This window comes from Miscanthus floridulus, chromosome 14, assembly GCF_019320115.1.
Source record: "Miscanthus floridulus cultivar M001 chromosome 14, ASM1932011v1, whole genome shotgun sequence".
Lineage (NCBI taxonomy): Eukaryota > Viridiplantae > Streptophyta > Magnoliopsida > Poales > Poaceae > Miscanthus > Miscanthus floridulus.
In genome coordinates, this window is record NC_089593.1 from 73005440 (window position 1) to 73024408 (window position 18969).

At 44.8% G+C, this 18969-nt stretch overlaps 1 protein-coding gene and 1 pseudogene across 1 annotated transcript; one reads left to right on the forward strand and one right to left on the reverse strand.

The window, feature by feature from the left end:
- Positions 1-455: 455 nt before the first annotated feature.
- On the reverse strand, positions 456-2415 carry LOC136503738 (uncharacterized). Its single transcript, XM_066498725.1, has 3 exons — positions 1477-2415; positions 1218-1385; positions 456-1175 (listed from the first exon to the last, which is right to left on the reverse strand). The coding sequence occupies exons 1-3, from the start codon at positions 2413-2415 to the stop codon at positions 456-458; spliced, it is 1827 nt and encodes a 608-aa protein (XP_066354822.1).
- Positions 2416-4035: 1620 nt separating this feature from the next.
- LOC136503740 (disease resistance protein RGA5-like) lies at positions 4036-8849 on the forward strand (annotated as a pseudogene).
- Positions 8850-18969: the final 10120 nt, after the last annotated feature.

Genomic DNA, 18969 nt, shown 5'->3' on the forward strand with positions numbered 1-18969 from the left:
ACCCGCATGCGCCGTGCGCTGTTTCGAGGAAGCTTCTTCGGGCATCCACGAGAACAGTACATGCTCAGGATGATCTGTCAAGGCCTGTTCGCTGGTTGGTTTCTGGGCTGGTTTGGACTGGCCGATGCTGGTTTATTGTGAGAGAAAATACTATTGGCTGACTAATTTGGGCTGACTGAAACCAACAAGCGAACAGACTGAATAATGCAAATGCGACCGCCGCCGGCTGCTTCCCCTGGGACCAAGCCTGAACGATGGCTTCCTGCGGTTTAATTTCTCAGTCAGTCCGCCGCCTCCAGGGCCGTCCCGGGAAAATTAGAGGCCCTGTACGATACTAAGAAATGAGGCCTATTAGCCTAGAAAAAAAAACTAAATATACGATATTATAAAGCATGCAGTATGTTGCAATAAAATATATATCAAGATTCAAGAATGATACCTATATTACATAATCTTTACTTGAATAACATCATTCTTTTAATGTTCTTTGAAATGAAGTCTTCAATAATATGCTCATAATCAATCTTCTCCAACAGTTCACCTTCAAGTGCTATTATAGCCAAATCATTAAGTCTTTCTTGTGTCATTGTAGAACGCAAATAAGTCTTCAATAGCTTTAACTTAGAAAAGCTTCGCTCTGCTGATGCAACAGTCACAGGAATAGTCAACAAAACTCTATATGCAATAGTTGCATTAGGAAAACAACCATGCTCCTTTAAAAACCGCAAAATTTCAACAGGCCCCATTCTTTCTTCTGGAATGAAGTCTTGTAGAAACTTCAGCTCCATATATAGTTCTTTGGCATCAATATCAGATTTTTCATCCTTTTTAAGGACAGCCTCAAGATTATCACAAGAAGACTTCAAGCTTTGGTTATCCAACGACCGCAATGTTTCCGAAGTAAATAAGAAACCAAAATTTTTTTGGTATTCTTTGTACTGCTCAAATCTTGTTTCCAGAGAGACAATAGCTTGATCAATAAGAGTGTTAAAATACTCTATTCTAAATAACTCCTCTGGAGACATTGTGGCAATATTTGTGTCTTCTGGGTTCTCATCGTGATGCCTCTTTCTTGTAATTTTTCTTTTTTTAGTGAATGTAGTACCAATATCCATCTCAAGTGCAATTTCTTTGGCCGACTCCAAAGCTTGTAAGAAACCAGTTTCCCTATAGCCCTCGAAGAAAGAAATAAGCCCTTTCACTTTCTTGATAGCAACATCAATAAGCATATCCTTTTCTTGCATTTGTTTGCTTACCAAATTAGCAGCATACAGTACCTCATACCAAATAGCAACTGCCACTATAAAGTCATATTGTCCAAGTTCATTATTTGCCAAACCTTTAGCCTCACTACTCTTTGCTGGATCGTTATCAATATCAGATACCTAAATTAAAAGAAGGAAAACATTTTTAATATATGAGATAACCAACAAAAGTACATTATTAAATCAGTACCAATATGAAAATGTTGGATACCTGAAGTAGAGCCTCCCAAATGTCTGCACACTGAAACCTAATAGCTTTAACACTATCAATGCGACTCTCCCATCGTGTAGCTGAAACTGACTTGAGAGTCAGTCCAGTTATGTTTTCTTTTAGTATCTGCCATTTTTTTGTAGAGTTAGCAAATGCTGTGTAGATACGTTGGATGATTCCAAAAAAATCTTTAGCTCTGCCACAAGTCTTAGTAGCCATATCACAAAGTGTTAAATTAAGGCTATGACAACCACAAGCTGAATAAAAAGCTCTAGGATTTACATCCAAAAGCTTCCTTTGTACACCTTGATGTTTTCCTTTCATATTTGAACCATTATCATAGCCTTGTCCTCTCACATTATCTATGTCAAGATCAAGAATCTTTAGCTCATTCTCTAGCACATCAAAAAGTGCTTGTCCAGTCGTGTCATTTACATCTAAGAATCCTAGAAAGGATTCTTCAACATGACCTGATGTTGAGTCCACATATCTTATAATTAAAGACATTTGTTCTTGGTGACTTACATCAGGGGTACAATCAAGTATGACAGAGAAATACTTTGCACTCTTTATCTTCTTAATAATTTCAGACTTAATAGCAGAAGCAAGTAAGTGTATCAACTCATTCTGAATCCTAGGACCAAGATAATGAACGTGAGTTTCATCATTTGTAATCCGGCGGACATGCTCTTGAATAACTGGATCAAATTCAGCCAACATCTCTACTAAGCCCAAAAAATTCCCATTGCTATCATCATATAGTTTGCTGTTACTTCCACGAAATGCAAGATTATGCTTGGCAAGAAATTTTACTATGCCAACAATTCTAAATAAAACCTTCCTCCAATGGTCCTTTTCTTTCTCAAGTTGTCGTTGAGCAGCTTTGTCAATAGTTTGATCAGTTTGCAATTTGTTACGCAACTCATACCAAGCTGTCATGCTCAAAACATGATCTGCACTTGTCTCGTGCTCTTTGAGTCTCTGCCCAAGATGTATCCAGTCATTATAACCCTCATTTGCCAACTGACCTTTTCGATGACCTTTTGTAAATAATTTACAGCTGAAGTAAAAAACTCTATCAAGTTCCTTAGAATAAACAAGCCAATCCCTGTCACAGCTTTCTCCATTTGACAGAATTCTATCATAGAATAGTGAAGAAAATCTTCTAGATAACATGTCCTTAGGACCCTTCTGAATTGATAGGTCTCTTTTAGGGCCCTTTTGTGCTAAAATGTCAACTTGTCTACTATCAAGTGAATCCCAGTATCTTGGATCAAATATATCAGGCTGAAAAGAATCACTAGCATTTGAAGAAGGATTCAAGTCTTCACTGTCTATCTGAGTATTTGTGTTGTCAGCTTCCTCAACTTCAACATTATTTTCTGGAGGATCTATAGGATCATTATCAATATTATTGTCAATCGCCTGCCCCTCCTCAAGCAGGGCCCCTGCCTCAAGTGTTGGATTATCAGACGACACTTGTGACTGTTTTGTAACAAATCTATCCATAGCTCCTTGCTGAGATTGGACTAATTCCTCTATTCTTTGTTTCTTCTTACGCTTTTGAAAACCTGATTCAAATTTTCTAGAACGATTTGTAGAAGACATGGCTTCAATCTTTGAATGCTATTCCAGTAGGTGTCTAGATCAAAAGATAAAAAAAAACAAAATTTAGAGATCGATCAACTACTTATTATTGTTCGCGGCTACCAGTGAATGAATTGAAAAATAAATATGAATGATTTATATTACCTTCAGGGCCTTAGCGCCTCGCTCTCGCTGTTGCGGTTGCAGCTAGATCGTCACGGCTCACGCCCTGTCACTCGCGAAACGCTGCCGGCGGCCGGTACGGCGTCAGGCGATGGCGGCGACACGAGACGAGACGTCGAGAGGTAGTACGTGAGACCTAAGATTTGCGATCTGATTCAGTTGGGGAATTGGGATCGGCAACATTGCCAACTGAACAGCGGCCGGGCAACAAGCCATTGTTTATTGGGCTTTGGTCAATTGTTGTACACGTCGCTTTGCTAATGGGCCAAAGGCCAAAGCTACTGCTGTAGTCTGTACGTTCTTATTTACCAAGCAATACATATATACGTATATATACTCTATATATATTTGGAGGCCCCTGAAAAGTGGAGGCCCTGTACCGTCGCACACGTTGCACGTGCCAAGGGACGGCCCTGCCGCCTCTCCTTCCACTGCTGGCTGCCGCCGCCAGCCCTCAGCACCACATCTGGAGCCAGTCACCAGTCCACACACACATACAGCATGTTCGTTTGGTTGTGGCTTGTCGTAAACAATCGTAAATTTTCAGTCGGAACAGTATTTTTCTCTCACACAAACCAGCCAGCAGTACTTCTTCACGAACCAGCAACGATACGAACCAGCCAACCGAACAGGCTGATATGCTCTTGTGTCCACAGACAAAGCATCTATTTCTACCCAAACACGCTCTTGGCTCTTGCATCCACAACGGAAAACAGTGCTTTTGCGCACCACAAACATATACAGGAGAGACGGAAGGAGGAAGAGAGACAGTAGAGACAGCAATATAATATGGCTGGTGCGACAGTGAGTACCTCAACGGGTGTGATCAGCACCCTGCTTCCCAAGCTCTCCCTGTTAATAAAAGGTGAGCACAAGCTTTCCCAAGCAGTAAAGGGCAAAATGGTCTTTCTGAAGGATGAACTAAGCAGCATGCAGGCTCTGCTTGTGAAGCTGGCCAACAACGAGGAGAGGTTGGATGAGCAGGCGAAGGATTGGAGGAACAAGGTACGCGAGCTGAGCTACGACATCGAAGACTGCATCGACCTCTTCATGCACAAGATGAGAAAAGCTGATGCTGATGCAACCAACCTTGTCACCAAGACAATAAGTAGGATTAAAAAGATATGGTCACACCACAATATGGCTAACCTCATTGACGAACTCAAGGCTCGTGTTGAGGAAGAAGGGCATCGCCGCAAGAGGTACAAGCAGGGGCGGATCCAGGGCCCGGGCTGCCCGGGCTGCAGCCCAGGGTGAGTCCATGTAGCCCCTTTAGCATATGTGGTGTTTAGCCTAAAAAACTATGATCTTAATTAGACAAAAGGAGGTCTAGGAAGCAAGATCAGACTGTTTTAAACGTGAATCAGCAGCTCAGCCCGGGGCGCAGCCCCGTTCTGGATCCGCCCCTGGGTACAAGTTTGATGATGATCAGCCTGGTAGCCATGTCATTCGAATCGATCCTCGGTTGCCAGCACTATTTGTGGAAGCAAAGAGACTTGTTGGGATTGATGGTCCAAGAGAGAAGATCATAGAGATGATGACGAATGATAACTATGGACAGCAACTCAAGGTTGTATCTATTGTGGGTTTTGGTGGTCTTGGCAAGACAACTCTTGCAAACCAAATTTATCAGAAAAATGAAAGGTCAATTTGATTGTTCGTGTTTTGTGCCAGTTTCACGGAATCCGAACATAACAAAGATACTAAGTGATATGCTCAAAGAATTAGGGAGCTATGTGCACCCAACAGATGATGAGAGGCAACTTATACACAAGCTTAGAGCATTCTTACAACACAGGAGGTATGCATAAAAAAATTATTTTATTTTGGTCCTTTGCAAGCCGCAACTTGTGTATATTTATCTATATCTGCCGATGTTTAGGTGATGAAAAATTATTTATGCTACTAGTATTTTTATTTTCAAGATAGAGGAAATAAATATCTTAAGCATCTGAATCTTGTGATGTGCACCTAAATTTAGTTTATAAAAAAACCTCATTGATTACAACCTTCTTTAAAAGCTTGCTTACATGATCGAATTTCTACCCTTAAGAGAGATAATCCTAATACCCCCTCCAGTCAAAAACTATATTACATTTTTTTTTACTTCTTGAGGTCTTTGAGATGCACCTTTGGCCATAATTTTTCTGTGAAAATATAATTGTGATGTCTAATGAATATATGTGATTATGAAAGACTTGTTCAAGACAAATATGTTCATATCGTTTTCGTGTCTCCATAGTGGTCAAAGTTTCAAAACCTTGACCTGATTTTAGTCAAAATGTCATATATTCTGACCATAAGGAGTATTGTATAGTTAGGTTTTCTAAAGCCTAACGGTCAATTTCGATGGGTAGATATACTTTTACAAAAAAACAATCTATAGAAATCTTTATACTACTTAAAAATTAGGAGTGTGTGGCGGTCATGGTTGGTTTTCTACTTTTATACTGGGGGATTATTATCTCTGTAACTGAATCTGTATGTGTGCATGGTGGTCATGGTTGGTTTTATACCAAGGGGTTTTCTATAATTGAATCTCCAGGGATGCACAATGGATCCTATTCATGTGAATATGCTCATGTGTTTATTCTTTTGCTTAGTGGCCACGGAGATACTATGGAAAATTGTAGCCTATACTACAGAAAATTGTCTAGAAATTCTCTTGTTTAGACCTTATGTAAAACTGCGTAGGAAGTTGTCTAGATATATGTGTGGCAAGGAACCCTTTTAGCATTTGGGGTATGGCTTCTACCCTCTAGTAGCAATTAGAAATGTTGCTTTCGTTTTCAAGGTACCAAAAAAGTCATTTGCAAACAATGATTTTCTTAATTGGTTGACTTTAAATTCTACTCCATGTTTATTGAGGATTAGTTAATTGTCGTCATGTGACTGCATCAAACTTGGAACTCTTTATAATGGAATGTCTCGCCATCAATATGCCATATTTAGGATAGCATTTTTGGTACTATGTTGAAGCCATGTATCATAATCACGCGGTCTCAAGTGTGCTTTTATTAGGTATTTTGCGAGGGTGTTTTGGGTGTGCGTTCAGCACTCATGGATGTTGGTGTGGTGTGTGTCAGTAGTATGCACACACGCGTGGGTCTACTTCTAATTCCATAAATGTAACCAAACACCTTTAACCATGGAATTGTTCAGTTTTGCTTTTGGATGAACAGGGATCACTGGTCATATTGTAAATGCAAACATAAACTAATTAATGAGGCATGATGTTATCGAAACATATACATAAAAAAATTGAGCATCTTTTACAAAATTGCACCAGCATCACCTCCTGCAATTGTAAAGTTTAACGACAAGATGCTTTATAGAAAATAATGAGGTTCTTTTAATGAAGTTTGAGTAGTTTTTAGTGTCTATTACTATGTACATATAATTAATCACATACCAATGAAATATGTTGACTCCAATTACATTGGGGAAAACCCAGAGAAACTAGAAAGTGTGGTCGAGCTCACCCGCTCCCTCTTGTTTGTGTAATGTCACAATCAGAAACACCTTTGCACCATTTATAACTTTTTAAGTAACGTTATTAGGTTAGGTGCGGTGGGTGTTCTTGATGTTGTGGGAGTGCAAGAGTACAAGATAGATCAGAGTGCTAACATTTCATACAAATATTTGTGTGCAGGTACTTTATCATTGTTGATGATATTTGGAGCACACAAGCATGGGAATTTGTCAAGTGTGCTCTACCTGAGAACAATCTAAACAGCAGAATAATTATAACCACAAGAATTAGCAATGTGGCCACATCATGCTGCACTAGTTTAGTAGGATATGTCCACAACATTCAACCTCTAAGCGACCAGCAATCCCAGCAATTATTTTTCAAGAGGGTGTTTGGTGATACTCATGCATGCCCTCCTCACTTGCAAAAAATGTCTCATGGAATCCTTGAAAAGTGCCATGGTTTGCCATTAGCTATTATCACAATAGCGAGCCTGCTTGCTGGTAAATCCAACAAGGATCAGTGGGAGCAAGTACACAATTCTATCAATTCTGCTTTTAGTCACCAAGGAATGAGAGATATACTTCTTCTTAGCTATTATGATCTTCCGTATAATCTGAAGACTTGCTTGCTGTATCTTAGCATGTATCCAGAGGATTACAAGATTCAGAGAGAAGAGCTAATATGGAGGTGAATAGCCGAAGGGTTTATCACAGAAGCGAGGGGACAGACAGTGGAGCAGGTTGCTGAAAGTTACTTCAATGAACTTGTAAACAGAAGCTTGATCCAACCTATTGACATCATGTATGATGGCCGGGCAGAAGCTTGTCGACTGCATGATATGGTGTTTGAACTTATTATATCACAGTCAGCTGAGGAGAATTTTGCCAGCATTGTGGAATTGACAAGCTATAATGGTGGTGGTCACAAGATTCGTAGGCTCTCGGTACAATCTAAACATGTGGGAGACGAAGTAATGCATCAGATTATGGATAAGTGGTCGCATGTTCGTTCCATTAGCTTTTATGGATCGCTGCCCAGGAATTCTTCATCTAGAGCAGCTGCATTCTTTGAGAGTACTGGTTTCTAATGGTAGTAGCAACCTTGGTAACCAACATGTTAAATATGTAGGAAGCTTTTTTCAGCTTAGATTTCTGAGCATCGGTTCTAGACGTATTACTGAGCTTCCAGAGGACATCGGAGACCTCCGGTATCTACAGACACTAGATACACGTGGCAGTGGAATTACAAAGTTGCCACCCTCCATAGGACATCTTCAAAAATTAATGCGTCTACTTGTAAATAATGATGTAGAATTGCCTGATAGTATCGGAGATCTACAAGCCTTGCAGGAGTTGTCGCGTGCAAGGATTTTGTCCATTAAGTTGGTGGAAGCGCTTAGACGTTTGACTAAGCTGAAGAGGCTTCATATGGATATGCCTAGCACAAAACAACTCGGCCATGATATGGGAAGGTATCAGGAAGCTTTGAAGTCATCTCTCGCTGTGATGGGTGATCATGGGCTTCAAGCACTAAAAATTTGTGACTATAATGGTTTCCTGAGAGAAGAACTTATGGATATATTGTGCCACACTGCTCCATGTCTCCAGAAGATTGATGTATATGGAACTGGTATAGCTTGTCTTCCAAAGCAGATATCGTCTCTTGTTAACCTCAGCCGTCTGAGTCTAGGGGTTCTCAGGATTAAACAGGAAGATCTTAGCATAGTTGGGGGCATACCTGCTCTGCTCTTTTGTGAGTTATATTATATGTACTGCATGCCCCTGATGAACGCCTTACCATCAACGGCCAACAATTCTGGTGCCTCAAAGAGTTTAGGTACCACAATTGTTATTTTTGAGGTGGCCTGGAGATGTTGTTCTTACAGGAAGTTATGCCAGAGCTTCGAAAGTTAAAGCTTGAGTTTAGAGCACAGGAAACAGAATCCAATATGGGGTTTGAGTTTAGCTTTGAGCACCTTGCAAGGCTGGAGCACCTTTGGGTCCAAATCAATACTGAAGGTGCCCCCCGGAGTAGGGTGGAGGCTGCAGAAGCTGCTATCAGGAACGCAATCAGCATCCACCCTGGACGTCCCACACTTGATCTGGAGGACAAGGACTCACCATTATGAATGACTAGTCTATCAACTCATGCTCTCGCACAGGTTAGAATCATATTGGTTAATACCTTTGACTAATAAAATTATTTATATTAAGTTGTATGCTTTTTTCTCTTTTTTCATTTTTCTAACACAATAGGCATAATAGACACTCCGTGGTCTCTATCCAATTGCGATAAACTATCGATTACTATTCTATTTTTTTCATCCATATCAATTTTTTTGTTGTGCCTGCGTATGCTTCATCTTGCTCTCCACATTGGTCTGTTCAACCCCGTGTTTGGCGTTGCCGCGGTCGTTTGGTGGTTCACAGCGGATGCTTGGCTGCTTGCGCTTTCTTTGACGGATGCTTTGTCGTCGTTGCTGCTTTGGCAGATACTTTGCCGCTGTGGTCGCTTGGGTATCCTCACTTGGGCAGAAGCTTTGCTGCAGGGTGCGTGATGACCCCCTTATTGGCGGATGCTTTGCCGCTTCAGATCGTCTCGGGGGGATGCTTTGCTGCCGATCTCGTCTCATTGCCATTGCGGTTTCACTACACGGAAGACTATCAATGTGTTGTTATCTTCATGTTTTAGGCTCAGCCAAGCGGGTGTTGAGGTGGAGGGTTCCCCCTCGTTTTTTCTTGTTGTTTGTATGTGTCTGTGGAATTTTGTTGGTAATCCTAGGATTACTGGCGAATCCTGTGTAACATTAAACTCTACTTCCTCTCAATGAAAAACGGATGAATGGCCTGATCGCGAAAAAATATCAATTTTTCCTCTTTGCATGGCACCTATGTGTATCTTCAATGAGCATTAATTGATGACTTAGCTTAAACTATGGTGGCTCTTATTGCGGCACATATCTTATAACTTCATGAGTCTAAATTTTTACATTTAAATTTTAATGTTACTGATTGCTACAATTTTTTTATCCTTGGGTTAACCAAAAACTTTTGTTCTTATTATTGTATCTTTTATTAACTCTCATTTTGTCCTTTTTAAAATAAAGATTTTAGGTCGTAGACTGCTCTCTTAGGTACTACGATGGTATAGTGATTTCAAGTCCACACCACGTTGCTCAAGATCAGCGGTAGAATTTAAAGTAAGACTTAAGATGGGGTAGCAGTGCTAAACTCAAGAGGATATCAATATTTAATTATTATGGGAATAACTTAGAATATGCATGACTATAGATGTCCAATAGGGCCAGACCTTATTGGGGGCACGAGTCATGGCCTGTTAAGGCCCGGCCCAAGTACGACACGGCCCACACGGCCCGAAGAGTCTTGTGCGCGTGTCGGCCCAGCCCGCAGTCTGGTGCCGTGCTTGGGCCTAACCCTTGGCACGCTGGGCTAGCATGAGCACGGCCCGATAAGAGAGTTGGCCTTATAAGGCCCGCTCAGGAGCAACCCTAACGCTAGCTATAACACGGCCTTATCCTTCCCCGTCGTCTATCCGCCCCCGTCTCTCCTTCCCCGACGTGCTTCATCTCGTATCTCGTACCACGCTTCTTCCCCGAAGTGGATGCACCACCCCTTATCTCTCCACTCTCTCCCTCCACTCTATTAAATAGCCGAGCGTAGGTGCCCTCCCAGACGCAGATCTGCCCTCGGGCTCTTCCTCCCCCGTCCCCACTCCCCGAGTGTAGGTCCATGGAGCACTCGAGCACTCGTCCACCATCGGCAGCTGGATGTCGTCCACCAAGGCTCGTCTTCCTCCCTTCCCGTCTGCAGTTGGATGGCGGGGCGGCGGCGGCGGAAGCTTGTTCCTCCCCACCCCTGTGGCGTTCCCCTCTTAATTGGATAGCTGGATGTGCTGTTGTGTATGTATGTATAGATGAAGGATCTATAAGTTTGAGATTTTTGTTAGTTTGTTCTGAATTTTTTTCTTGCTAGGATTTGATTTCTATGGGCTGGCATGGGCACAATCATGCCTTGCGTGCCTACATGCCAGCACGGCACATCTAAAGTCACCTAGTCCCGTGCTTGGGCTTGAGTCTCAGCACGACACGGCTAGGTAGTCGTGCCTATCATGCTCGTGCCTTAGCGTGTCGTGCCCTATTGTGCCCGTGCCGTGTCGTGCCGGGCGGCACGAATGGCCATGTATAGCATCACTGGCCTGAGGTAAGGTAGCTCGCGCTCCTCCGCTCCTCTTTTGGCGGCCACCATGGCCCCACGTCCACCCCAAACAGAGGTTTGCCGGCTGTCACTCCTGCGCCGACGTGTGCCTTCGTCGGCCCAGCTGCAAAACCTTGCTGCTCCCTCTCTCTCTCCTATCTTGCCCCAATGTAGGGGATGTCGTGTGGCACTAGCGAGGGTTCTAACCAAGAACATTCCCCACCACCGCCTGACTCCAGGCTTAATCCCAATGCCACTCCATTCGATGACTCTTCAGCTCGGGTGCGCACCCTCTCAGGCTTTAGTTTGACACATCGTCGGATGACTCCGCTGACGACGAAGGCTACATCTCGCCCTTGTTTGGGTTGGCCATTGCGGGCAAGGGGAAATAGAGTGCTCCCGCGCTAAGGGGCCGTCGGCCCCGTCGCGGCTTGTCCATGGCCGATGCACGTCCCGCTCCATATGCTCGGTCTCTGTCGTGGCTAAAGGATGCCGACGGCGACTAGGGGGCTCGTCACTCATGGACTAATGTGGTCTACCATCAGGGCAAGTCCGGTGTGGAGAAGGTGGCGCTCTGGCCTCGTGAGGCTTAGGGCCCTCGACCAGTCCTAAAGGAGCTTGTGGGTTGCTGCTTCAATTGCTTTGCCATTGACCACGTCATGGCCACCTGCAAGAACTGGTCCAGGTGCCTCTGATTCAATGAGGAGGGGCATCATGCCCATGATTGCCGGCATGCCGTTGCGCGCTCTGGGTAGGTCCATCAGCGTCATTGCATGGAGGTGCTGGATGGCCCTCGCCAGCATCATGCGGCATCCTCCGATGACATAGTGTTGGGGGGGGGTCACTCTCTATGGCGCTACTCATCGCTACCACCGCATTGTGCCCCCTCCCCTCGCCAGCCGGTCACGCCGCCGTCTCCACTAGTTAGGAGTTGTGCATCATCCCGCACTCCACGGAGCTGGAAGCCTCAGAGGCGACACTCATGTTGTCGGCATTGGTCATCACCATTGGTGGAACTTGCCAAGTCATCTCTCCGGCTCATCTGGTTGCGGACTTCCATGGCATCCATGCAGAGAACTTCAGTGTTCATGGTTACCAACCAAAGGACATCCATATCTCCGTCCGGTCTAGTGATGATCTAGAGTGGGTTCTACACGTTGTGCCACCCTAGTGCCATTCCTGCTCATCTGGAAGCGATGGAGGAGGTAGTCCATGGCTAGCTTTGATGTGATGAAGTTTTATGTCCTCGTCAAGCTCAATAGCATCCTAGCTCACGCCTAGTCAATCTCGATGCGAACACATGGTTGATATGTGCCCATGTGGTTCGAGGTCTGTGATGAGCAATTGTCAACGTGTGTAGCATCGTGGGGTGAGTTGTTGCACTAACCATGGCATGAGTGGTGTTGTGCAACATGTCTCTTGGCTTGTGGTGTGCAGGTGTGGAGCTCGGAGGCGGTGATCGACGGCAAAGGTGAAGGTCATGCGGGTTCGTGCTGATAGACCGGGAGCGGTGAATGATAGATGTTGGGCTTGGACTGAGGGACCAGAGAGGCCGGGTGATCAATTGTGGTGGCTGACACCTAGGGACATCGACAAGTGCAAGTGTACATGGAGGAGTGACCGTGTTCACCAAGTCAAGACTACCGACGAGCAAGTCGAGCAGAGGCTCTAGAAGACTTGGCGACTGGGCAGTCGAGGACGCGGTGACACGTGTTGAGGTGTGGGGGACGCGTATGGAGTACGCTACTCGTGGGCGGTTTGGTGGGTTGAGCCTCAAAACCATGGGGTGGACAGTTTTTGAATTTGGGCCTCAAAATCTAGGTGTGGTTCCGGCGGGAATCAGAGACGGCACATGGCATCATCGCGAGGCTTGTGTCGAGGCGAAGCTAAGTCATGAAAGCCGTGTGGCTGTCGGATCAGCGAATCATGGAGTTGTGCCATGATACCCTTTGGGTTAGGTCGTTCGCTCTAAATATCTAGGGGTACTTTGGGAATGTGTAATAGCCTCAATAAATATAAGGGGGCTGCCCCAAACAGCCCTTCACACTTGAGCATTTTTCATTTCTTTCTCTTAGGTTTTCCCCCTCCTCTAGGTCTTGTTCTTGAGGTCCATAGATGATTTAGCTCATGTCTGTGCAATCCAACTTTGTGAACCTTTGTTTTGAGTGGGAATGGAGGCCCTAACCTTCTCTTGTCATCCGAGATTCAAGATTTGAAGTGTGTTCTTGTGTTTCATGTTTTTGTGCTCTCCGGTTCTTGTTTTTCCCCTTCCCCATTTTGCTTTGATTCGTCGATTTTGGTGGGTTTTGAGTCAAACCGATTGTTGTGAGATGAACAAGGACGTGAGAGTTGATCCCTTCCACTGAAGGAATTTGTCTAAATCCTCACGAGTTCATAGATCAGGGCGATTCAAGTTTCAGGGAGGAAAAACTAATGTTTTTCGCAAGATCTGAATTTCCTAGAGTTCTACCAAGTTTTGGGCGATGATCTTTCATAGATAGCCCTCCAACTACCTTGTGATCACCTAGTTAAAATTTGGTCATAATTGGATTTGATTTGGTAGAGTTTTGTCTTGGAATTGATTTTTTCTGAAATCTGTTCGTACATATCAGACATGTCCTATGTGAATACCAGACATATCTGGTAGGTCAAACCTTTGAGTTTTGAGCTTAAATTCATTGGAGACCTTCCCTTTGGTGTCTAGAGGCTATAGTTAAAGTTTCATAATTTTTGGACAACATTTGATAGGGTTTTTGATTTTCTCTCAAAGTCGTGCAGTGTTGTTGAGTTAATATCCACACTACTAGAAACAGGGCTTTTGCCGAGTGCAAACTGCTTTGCCGAGTGTTAAAAATTGGGCACTCGGCAAAGACCTTCTTTGTCGAGTGTCTGGCTCTCAGCAAAATCGCGGCACTCGGCATAGGCTGCCCCGCGTAATAGTCTTCGGCCATGTCCTTCTTTCCCGAGTGCCTGCTGTTAGGCATTCAGCAAAGATTTTTTTTGGAAAATACTTTGCCGAGTGCCCCTAACACGGCGCTCGGCAAAGATTCAATATTTTTTTTGAAATATATTTGCCAAGTGCCCCTGTGAAGGCACTCGGCAAAGAGGAAATTTAAAAAAAAAATCAAAAATCCTCTTTGTCGAGCGTCTTATTCTTGGCACTCAGCAAAGACCCCCTTTGCCGAGTGCCATGCCTCGGCGCTCGGCAAAGTTTTTTTTGTTTTTTGTTTTTGGCCTCCATTTTTTTTTGTGCAGCCCTTTTAAAGTATCAGGAACTCCTCGTTAGAATTTGGAGATTTTTTGTGGTTTTTTTATATATTTAGTTACTTTATTTCGTTTACTTGATTTTTTTTAAAAAATATAAATTTGAACTGCACGTGGTACGAATAATAGAATTTAATGATTCAAAAAATGATAGTTATGTTACTGAGTGTAGTGTTAGGCCGTATCCAGGAACGGACCCAAAATTTCGGACATCTTGTTCACGAAACATGACCGTGAACTTGCGTGCGAAGTGTTTTTAAATTCTATAAAAAGCAAACGAAGTCCAAAAATCATGAAACTTGTTGAGATGTCGTGATGTCATATGTGGAGGCTATGATAAAAATTTCAAAAAATTTCGTGCACGTTGTTACATACGATGCTTACAACGATGCTTACAACATGCACAACGTCATGTCTCACATGGTTTGTAAGCATCGTACATGACAATGTACACAAAATCTTCTAAAATTTTTATCATAGTCTTCACATACGATATCACGACATCTCAACATGTTTCATGATTTTCGGACTTCGTTTGCTTTTTATAGAATTTAAAAACACTTCGCACGCAAGTTCGCGGTCATGTTTCGTGAACAAGATGTCTAAAATTTCGGGTCCGTTCCTGGATACGGCCTCACACTACACTCAGTAACATGACTATCATTTTTTGAATCATTAAATTCCATTATTCGTACCACATGCAGTTCAAATTTATATTTTTTTTGAAAAAATCCAAGTAAACGAAATAAAGTAACTAAATATATCAAAAAGCCACAAAAATCCCCAAATTCTAACGAGGAGTTCCTGGTTCTTTAAAAGGGCTGCACAAAAAAATTGGAGGTCAAAAACAAAAACAAAAAAAATTTGCCGAGCGCCGGGGCATGGCACTCGGCAAATGGGGTCTTTGCCGAGTGCCAAGAATAAGGCGCTCGGCAAAGAGGATTTTTGAATTTTTTTAGAAATTTCCACTTTGCCGAGTGCCTTCACAGGGGCACTCGGCAAAGACATTTCAAAAAAAAGTATTTTTTTAAATTCCTATCTTTGCCGAGTGCCGAATCAGTGGGCACTCGGCAAAGACATTTAAAAAAAAATCTTTGCCGAGCGCCGTGTCAGGGGCACTCGGCAAAGAATTTTCCAAAAAAAAACTTTGCCGAGTGCCAGATCTGGGACACTCGGCAAAGAATTTTTTTTAAAAAAAAGTTCTTTGCTGAGTGCTAGGCCAGGTGACACTCGGCAAAGAGGTGGTTAAAAAAATTAAAAAACCTTTGCCGAGTGCCAGATCGGGGACACTCGGCAAAGGAGGGATTTAACCCCGCCGGCTGGGCCGTCCCACACACCCCACACACACGCGCACAAGCACGCGCCACCGCCCGCGCTCGCGCCGCCCGCGCGCTCGCGCGCCCGCGCTGCCTGCGCCGCCCGCGTGCCCATGCCACCGCGACGCCAGGCCGCCCGCGCGCCCGCCAGCCACCAGGCCGCCACCGACGCCGCGCGTCGCCGCCCTTCGCCACACCACACGTCGGCGCCTGCCCCTGCCCCCGCCAGCCCCTGCCCCCGCACCCGCACCCGCGTGTGGCCGAGCGTGGCCAGCTCGCCCACGCCGGCCCACCAACGCCACCGGGTGGAGGAGGGGAGGAGGAGGAGGAGGAGAAGGAGGAGGAGTAGGAGCCGGCCCTACCCCCGGCTGCGCACCGTGGACTGCTCGCTCCGACGCCGCCCATGCCCGACCCCGTTCCCGACTCCGGCGACCCCGACCCCGACCCCGACGCCGCCCGCCCCTACCCTCGGTGCCCGTCAGGTATGCCCTCTCTCTTGTTGTTGTCGTGGAAGTGATAGTTGTAGTAGTATTAGTTGTAGTAGTAGTGCTAGTGGTAGTAGAGTATTAGAAGTAGTGGTAGTAGTAGTACCAATAGTGGAAGTAGTAGTACCAATAGTGGAAGTAGTAGTGGAAGTAGTGGTACTACTTGGATATATTCTTCTGCATGGATTGATATCCAAACTACATGGCTTCCCTTGAGACATATGTGCTTGTCGGTCATCGTGCCGTTGTTTTTTGCAGGTTTTGGAAACCTCACCGTGCAGGGGAGGTTCTGCCGATTTTTTTTTAAATGAAAGTTTTTTGTTCCATTTTTGTGGAGAAGAGCCTATCGGAGCCGAGTCGGAGTTCCCATCGCCGTGCCGGTCTGCCTGCACCACGTCGCCTCATCACTGCACCGACCCGCCATAGCCCCGCTAGCCTGACTCCGCCGCCACCCTAGGTATAACCCCTCTTTCCGTATCATGGTCGTAGATCGTGTAACCCAGTTAGGCGTCTCCCGTTCGAAAGAGAGACAGTTGGAGGTATGCAGATCTTTGCATATCTATGACCGTATCTGTTTTGGATTGTCCACATTTTTTAGACAGCCCGCGGATGCGTAGATGGGTTAGTTTCCATGGTCTGCTCCGGTCCAAGACAGAGTTTCGGCATCACCTCCCTATTATTCTTCGGATACACACTCTTCTTTGGTAGGACGTGTATCTAGAGAACAGCGGGGAGGTGCTGCCGAAATTCTGTCTCGGATAGGAGTAGAGCTTGGAAACTAACCTCATCTACGCATCCGCGGGTGGGATAAGGACATATCCTCACCTATTAGACAGTAGGAACACCACGTAGATGCAATTGATGGTTACATTACTCGCTGATACATATGTTAGAGGATGGATGGCCGTTAGTGGATGTACACGGGCTGGAGAAGTCAGAGTGATTACACCACGGAATGGATGAACAAGACCGATGCTTTCTTGAACAGTGCATTTGGCAAGGCTGCTAAAGGACATTGCCTAGTTTTGTGTCCCTATAGCAAATGTGGAAATAGGAGAAGGGTAAATAAGGTGGAAATGGGTAAACATCTTGTGAAGAATGGATTTATGCCGGACTACACCAGGTGGGTCCATCATGGTGAAGCCCATCGTATGAGAGAGGAGGTGGTGAGACCACGGGTGGAGGCTTTTGATGCTAATGCTGATGTAGCAGACTTGTTAGATGACTTTCACCAAGGACAGTTCGATGAGGGACGTGAGAAGGAGGAGATGGAGGCAGTCGCACAGGCGTTCTACGACATGATGGACTCAGCACAGAAACCCCTTAACGATCGGTCAATAGTGTCTCAACTGGATGCCATTGGACGCTTAATGGGGTTGAAGTCCGAGTTAAACTTGAGTCGAGAAGGCTTCGATAAGATGTTGGCCGTGATTGGCACCCTGCTTCTGGAGGGCCACATTCTGCCAAAGAGCATGTACGAGTCACAGAAACTCCTTCGTGCACTTAAGATGCCGTATGAGCAGATACATGCTTGTCCGAAGGGGTGCGTCCTATTTAGGAAAGAACACGAGCATGCAAAGTTCTGTCCAAAGTGTAAATCCTCTAGGTACCTAGAAGTAGACTCTGATGATGGCTAGAAGAGGCAACTTACGATCCTCGTGAAAATCCTACAGTACCTTCTATTCCTACCGAGGATCCAACGGCTATACATGATTGAGGAATCCGTGAAACAGATGACATGGCACAAAAATGGCAAACGGTACAATCCTAGCAAGATGGAACATCCATCCGATGGTGAAGCTTGGATCCGCTTTAATGACAAACATCGTGACAAAGCAGATGAGGCTTGTAATGTACGTGTCGCGCTAGCAACAGATGGGTTCAATCCTTATGGAATGATGGCTGCCCCATACACATGTTGGCCCGTCTTCGTTATCCCCCTTAATCTCCCCCCCCGGGTGTCTCCTTTCAACGACATAACGTATTCTTGTCGTTGATAATTCCTACACACCTAGGGAGTAATATGGGTGTGTTCATGGAGCCTGTGTTTGATGAATTGGTCCGTGCTTGGGATGAAGGGGTATGGACATACGACCGAGCTACAAAGATAACCTTCAAAATGCACGTTTGGTACCACTACTCCCTGCATGACTTCCTGGCGTATGGGATATTCTACGCCTGGTGTGTTCACAGAAAGTTCCCATGCCCAATATGCAAGGAAGGTGTGAGGTTCATTTGGTTGCAGAAGGGTGGCAAGTATTCATCATTCGATAGACATCGTCAATTCCTACCTCTTGACCATCCATTCAGACAAGACATCAAGAACTTTACGAAAGGTGTCAAAGTGACAAACCCTGCACCGCGGATGATGACTGGTGCCAAGGTTCATGATGACAACCCTAAGGCATATATTCTAGAGGAGGTGTCGAACTTCACAGAGAAATACTACACTGAGAACCTTCCTAGCGTTTATAATCCACCCCCTCGTTATAATGCTAGCGAAAATGAATCGAACCTCAGCCTTTTCCAAGGGCAAATCAGAAGCGCAAGTGCATCGACCACTAAGCAATTGAAAAATGAAGAGTGGCATAGTATCATGCTATATGTGTTGACCAACCTTGTCGAGGTGCAGCCGTTCATTGGGTAAGTTCTGAACGAACTTGTTTCATTTCGCCGTATGTCCTTGTTTCTTCGTCCAACCCCCTTGTTTCTCGTTGGTACAGGGAATTTCTTTGTCCATCCTAGCATAGATCAAGGCAACCTACCCCGCAAGAAAATGATACCCTTCTTTCATAGGGTGCGGGACCTGAGAGCCTCGATTTCATTTGTTGGTTCAAACATAAAGCCCAAACTGATGCGCCTATAAGTGACGAGCTGAGACAGGTTGCAAATGGCTGAGATGTTAGGGTCAAGTCATTTACCGGTTATGACGTGAATGGATATCGTTTTCACACAGCAAGCTACGAGCA

Excerpts from the sequence above, each read along its gene's own strand:
- LOC136503738 (XM_066498725.1), bottom strand. The coding sequence starts at position 2,415 with ATGACAGCTTGGTATGAGTTGCGTAACAAATTGCAAACTGATCAAACT. Across the intron at positions 1,386-1,476 it reads TTTGGGAGGCTCTACTTCAG|GTATCTGATATTGATAACGA; the intron begins GTATCCAACATT and ends CTTTTAATTTAG. Across the intron at positions 1,176-1,217 it reads AAAAGGATATGCTTATTGAT|GGCTATAGGGAAACTGGTTT; the intron begins GTTGCTATCAAG and ends TCTTTCTTCGAG.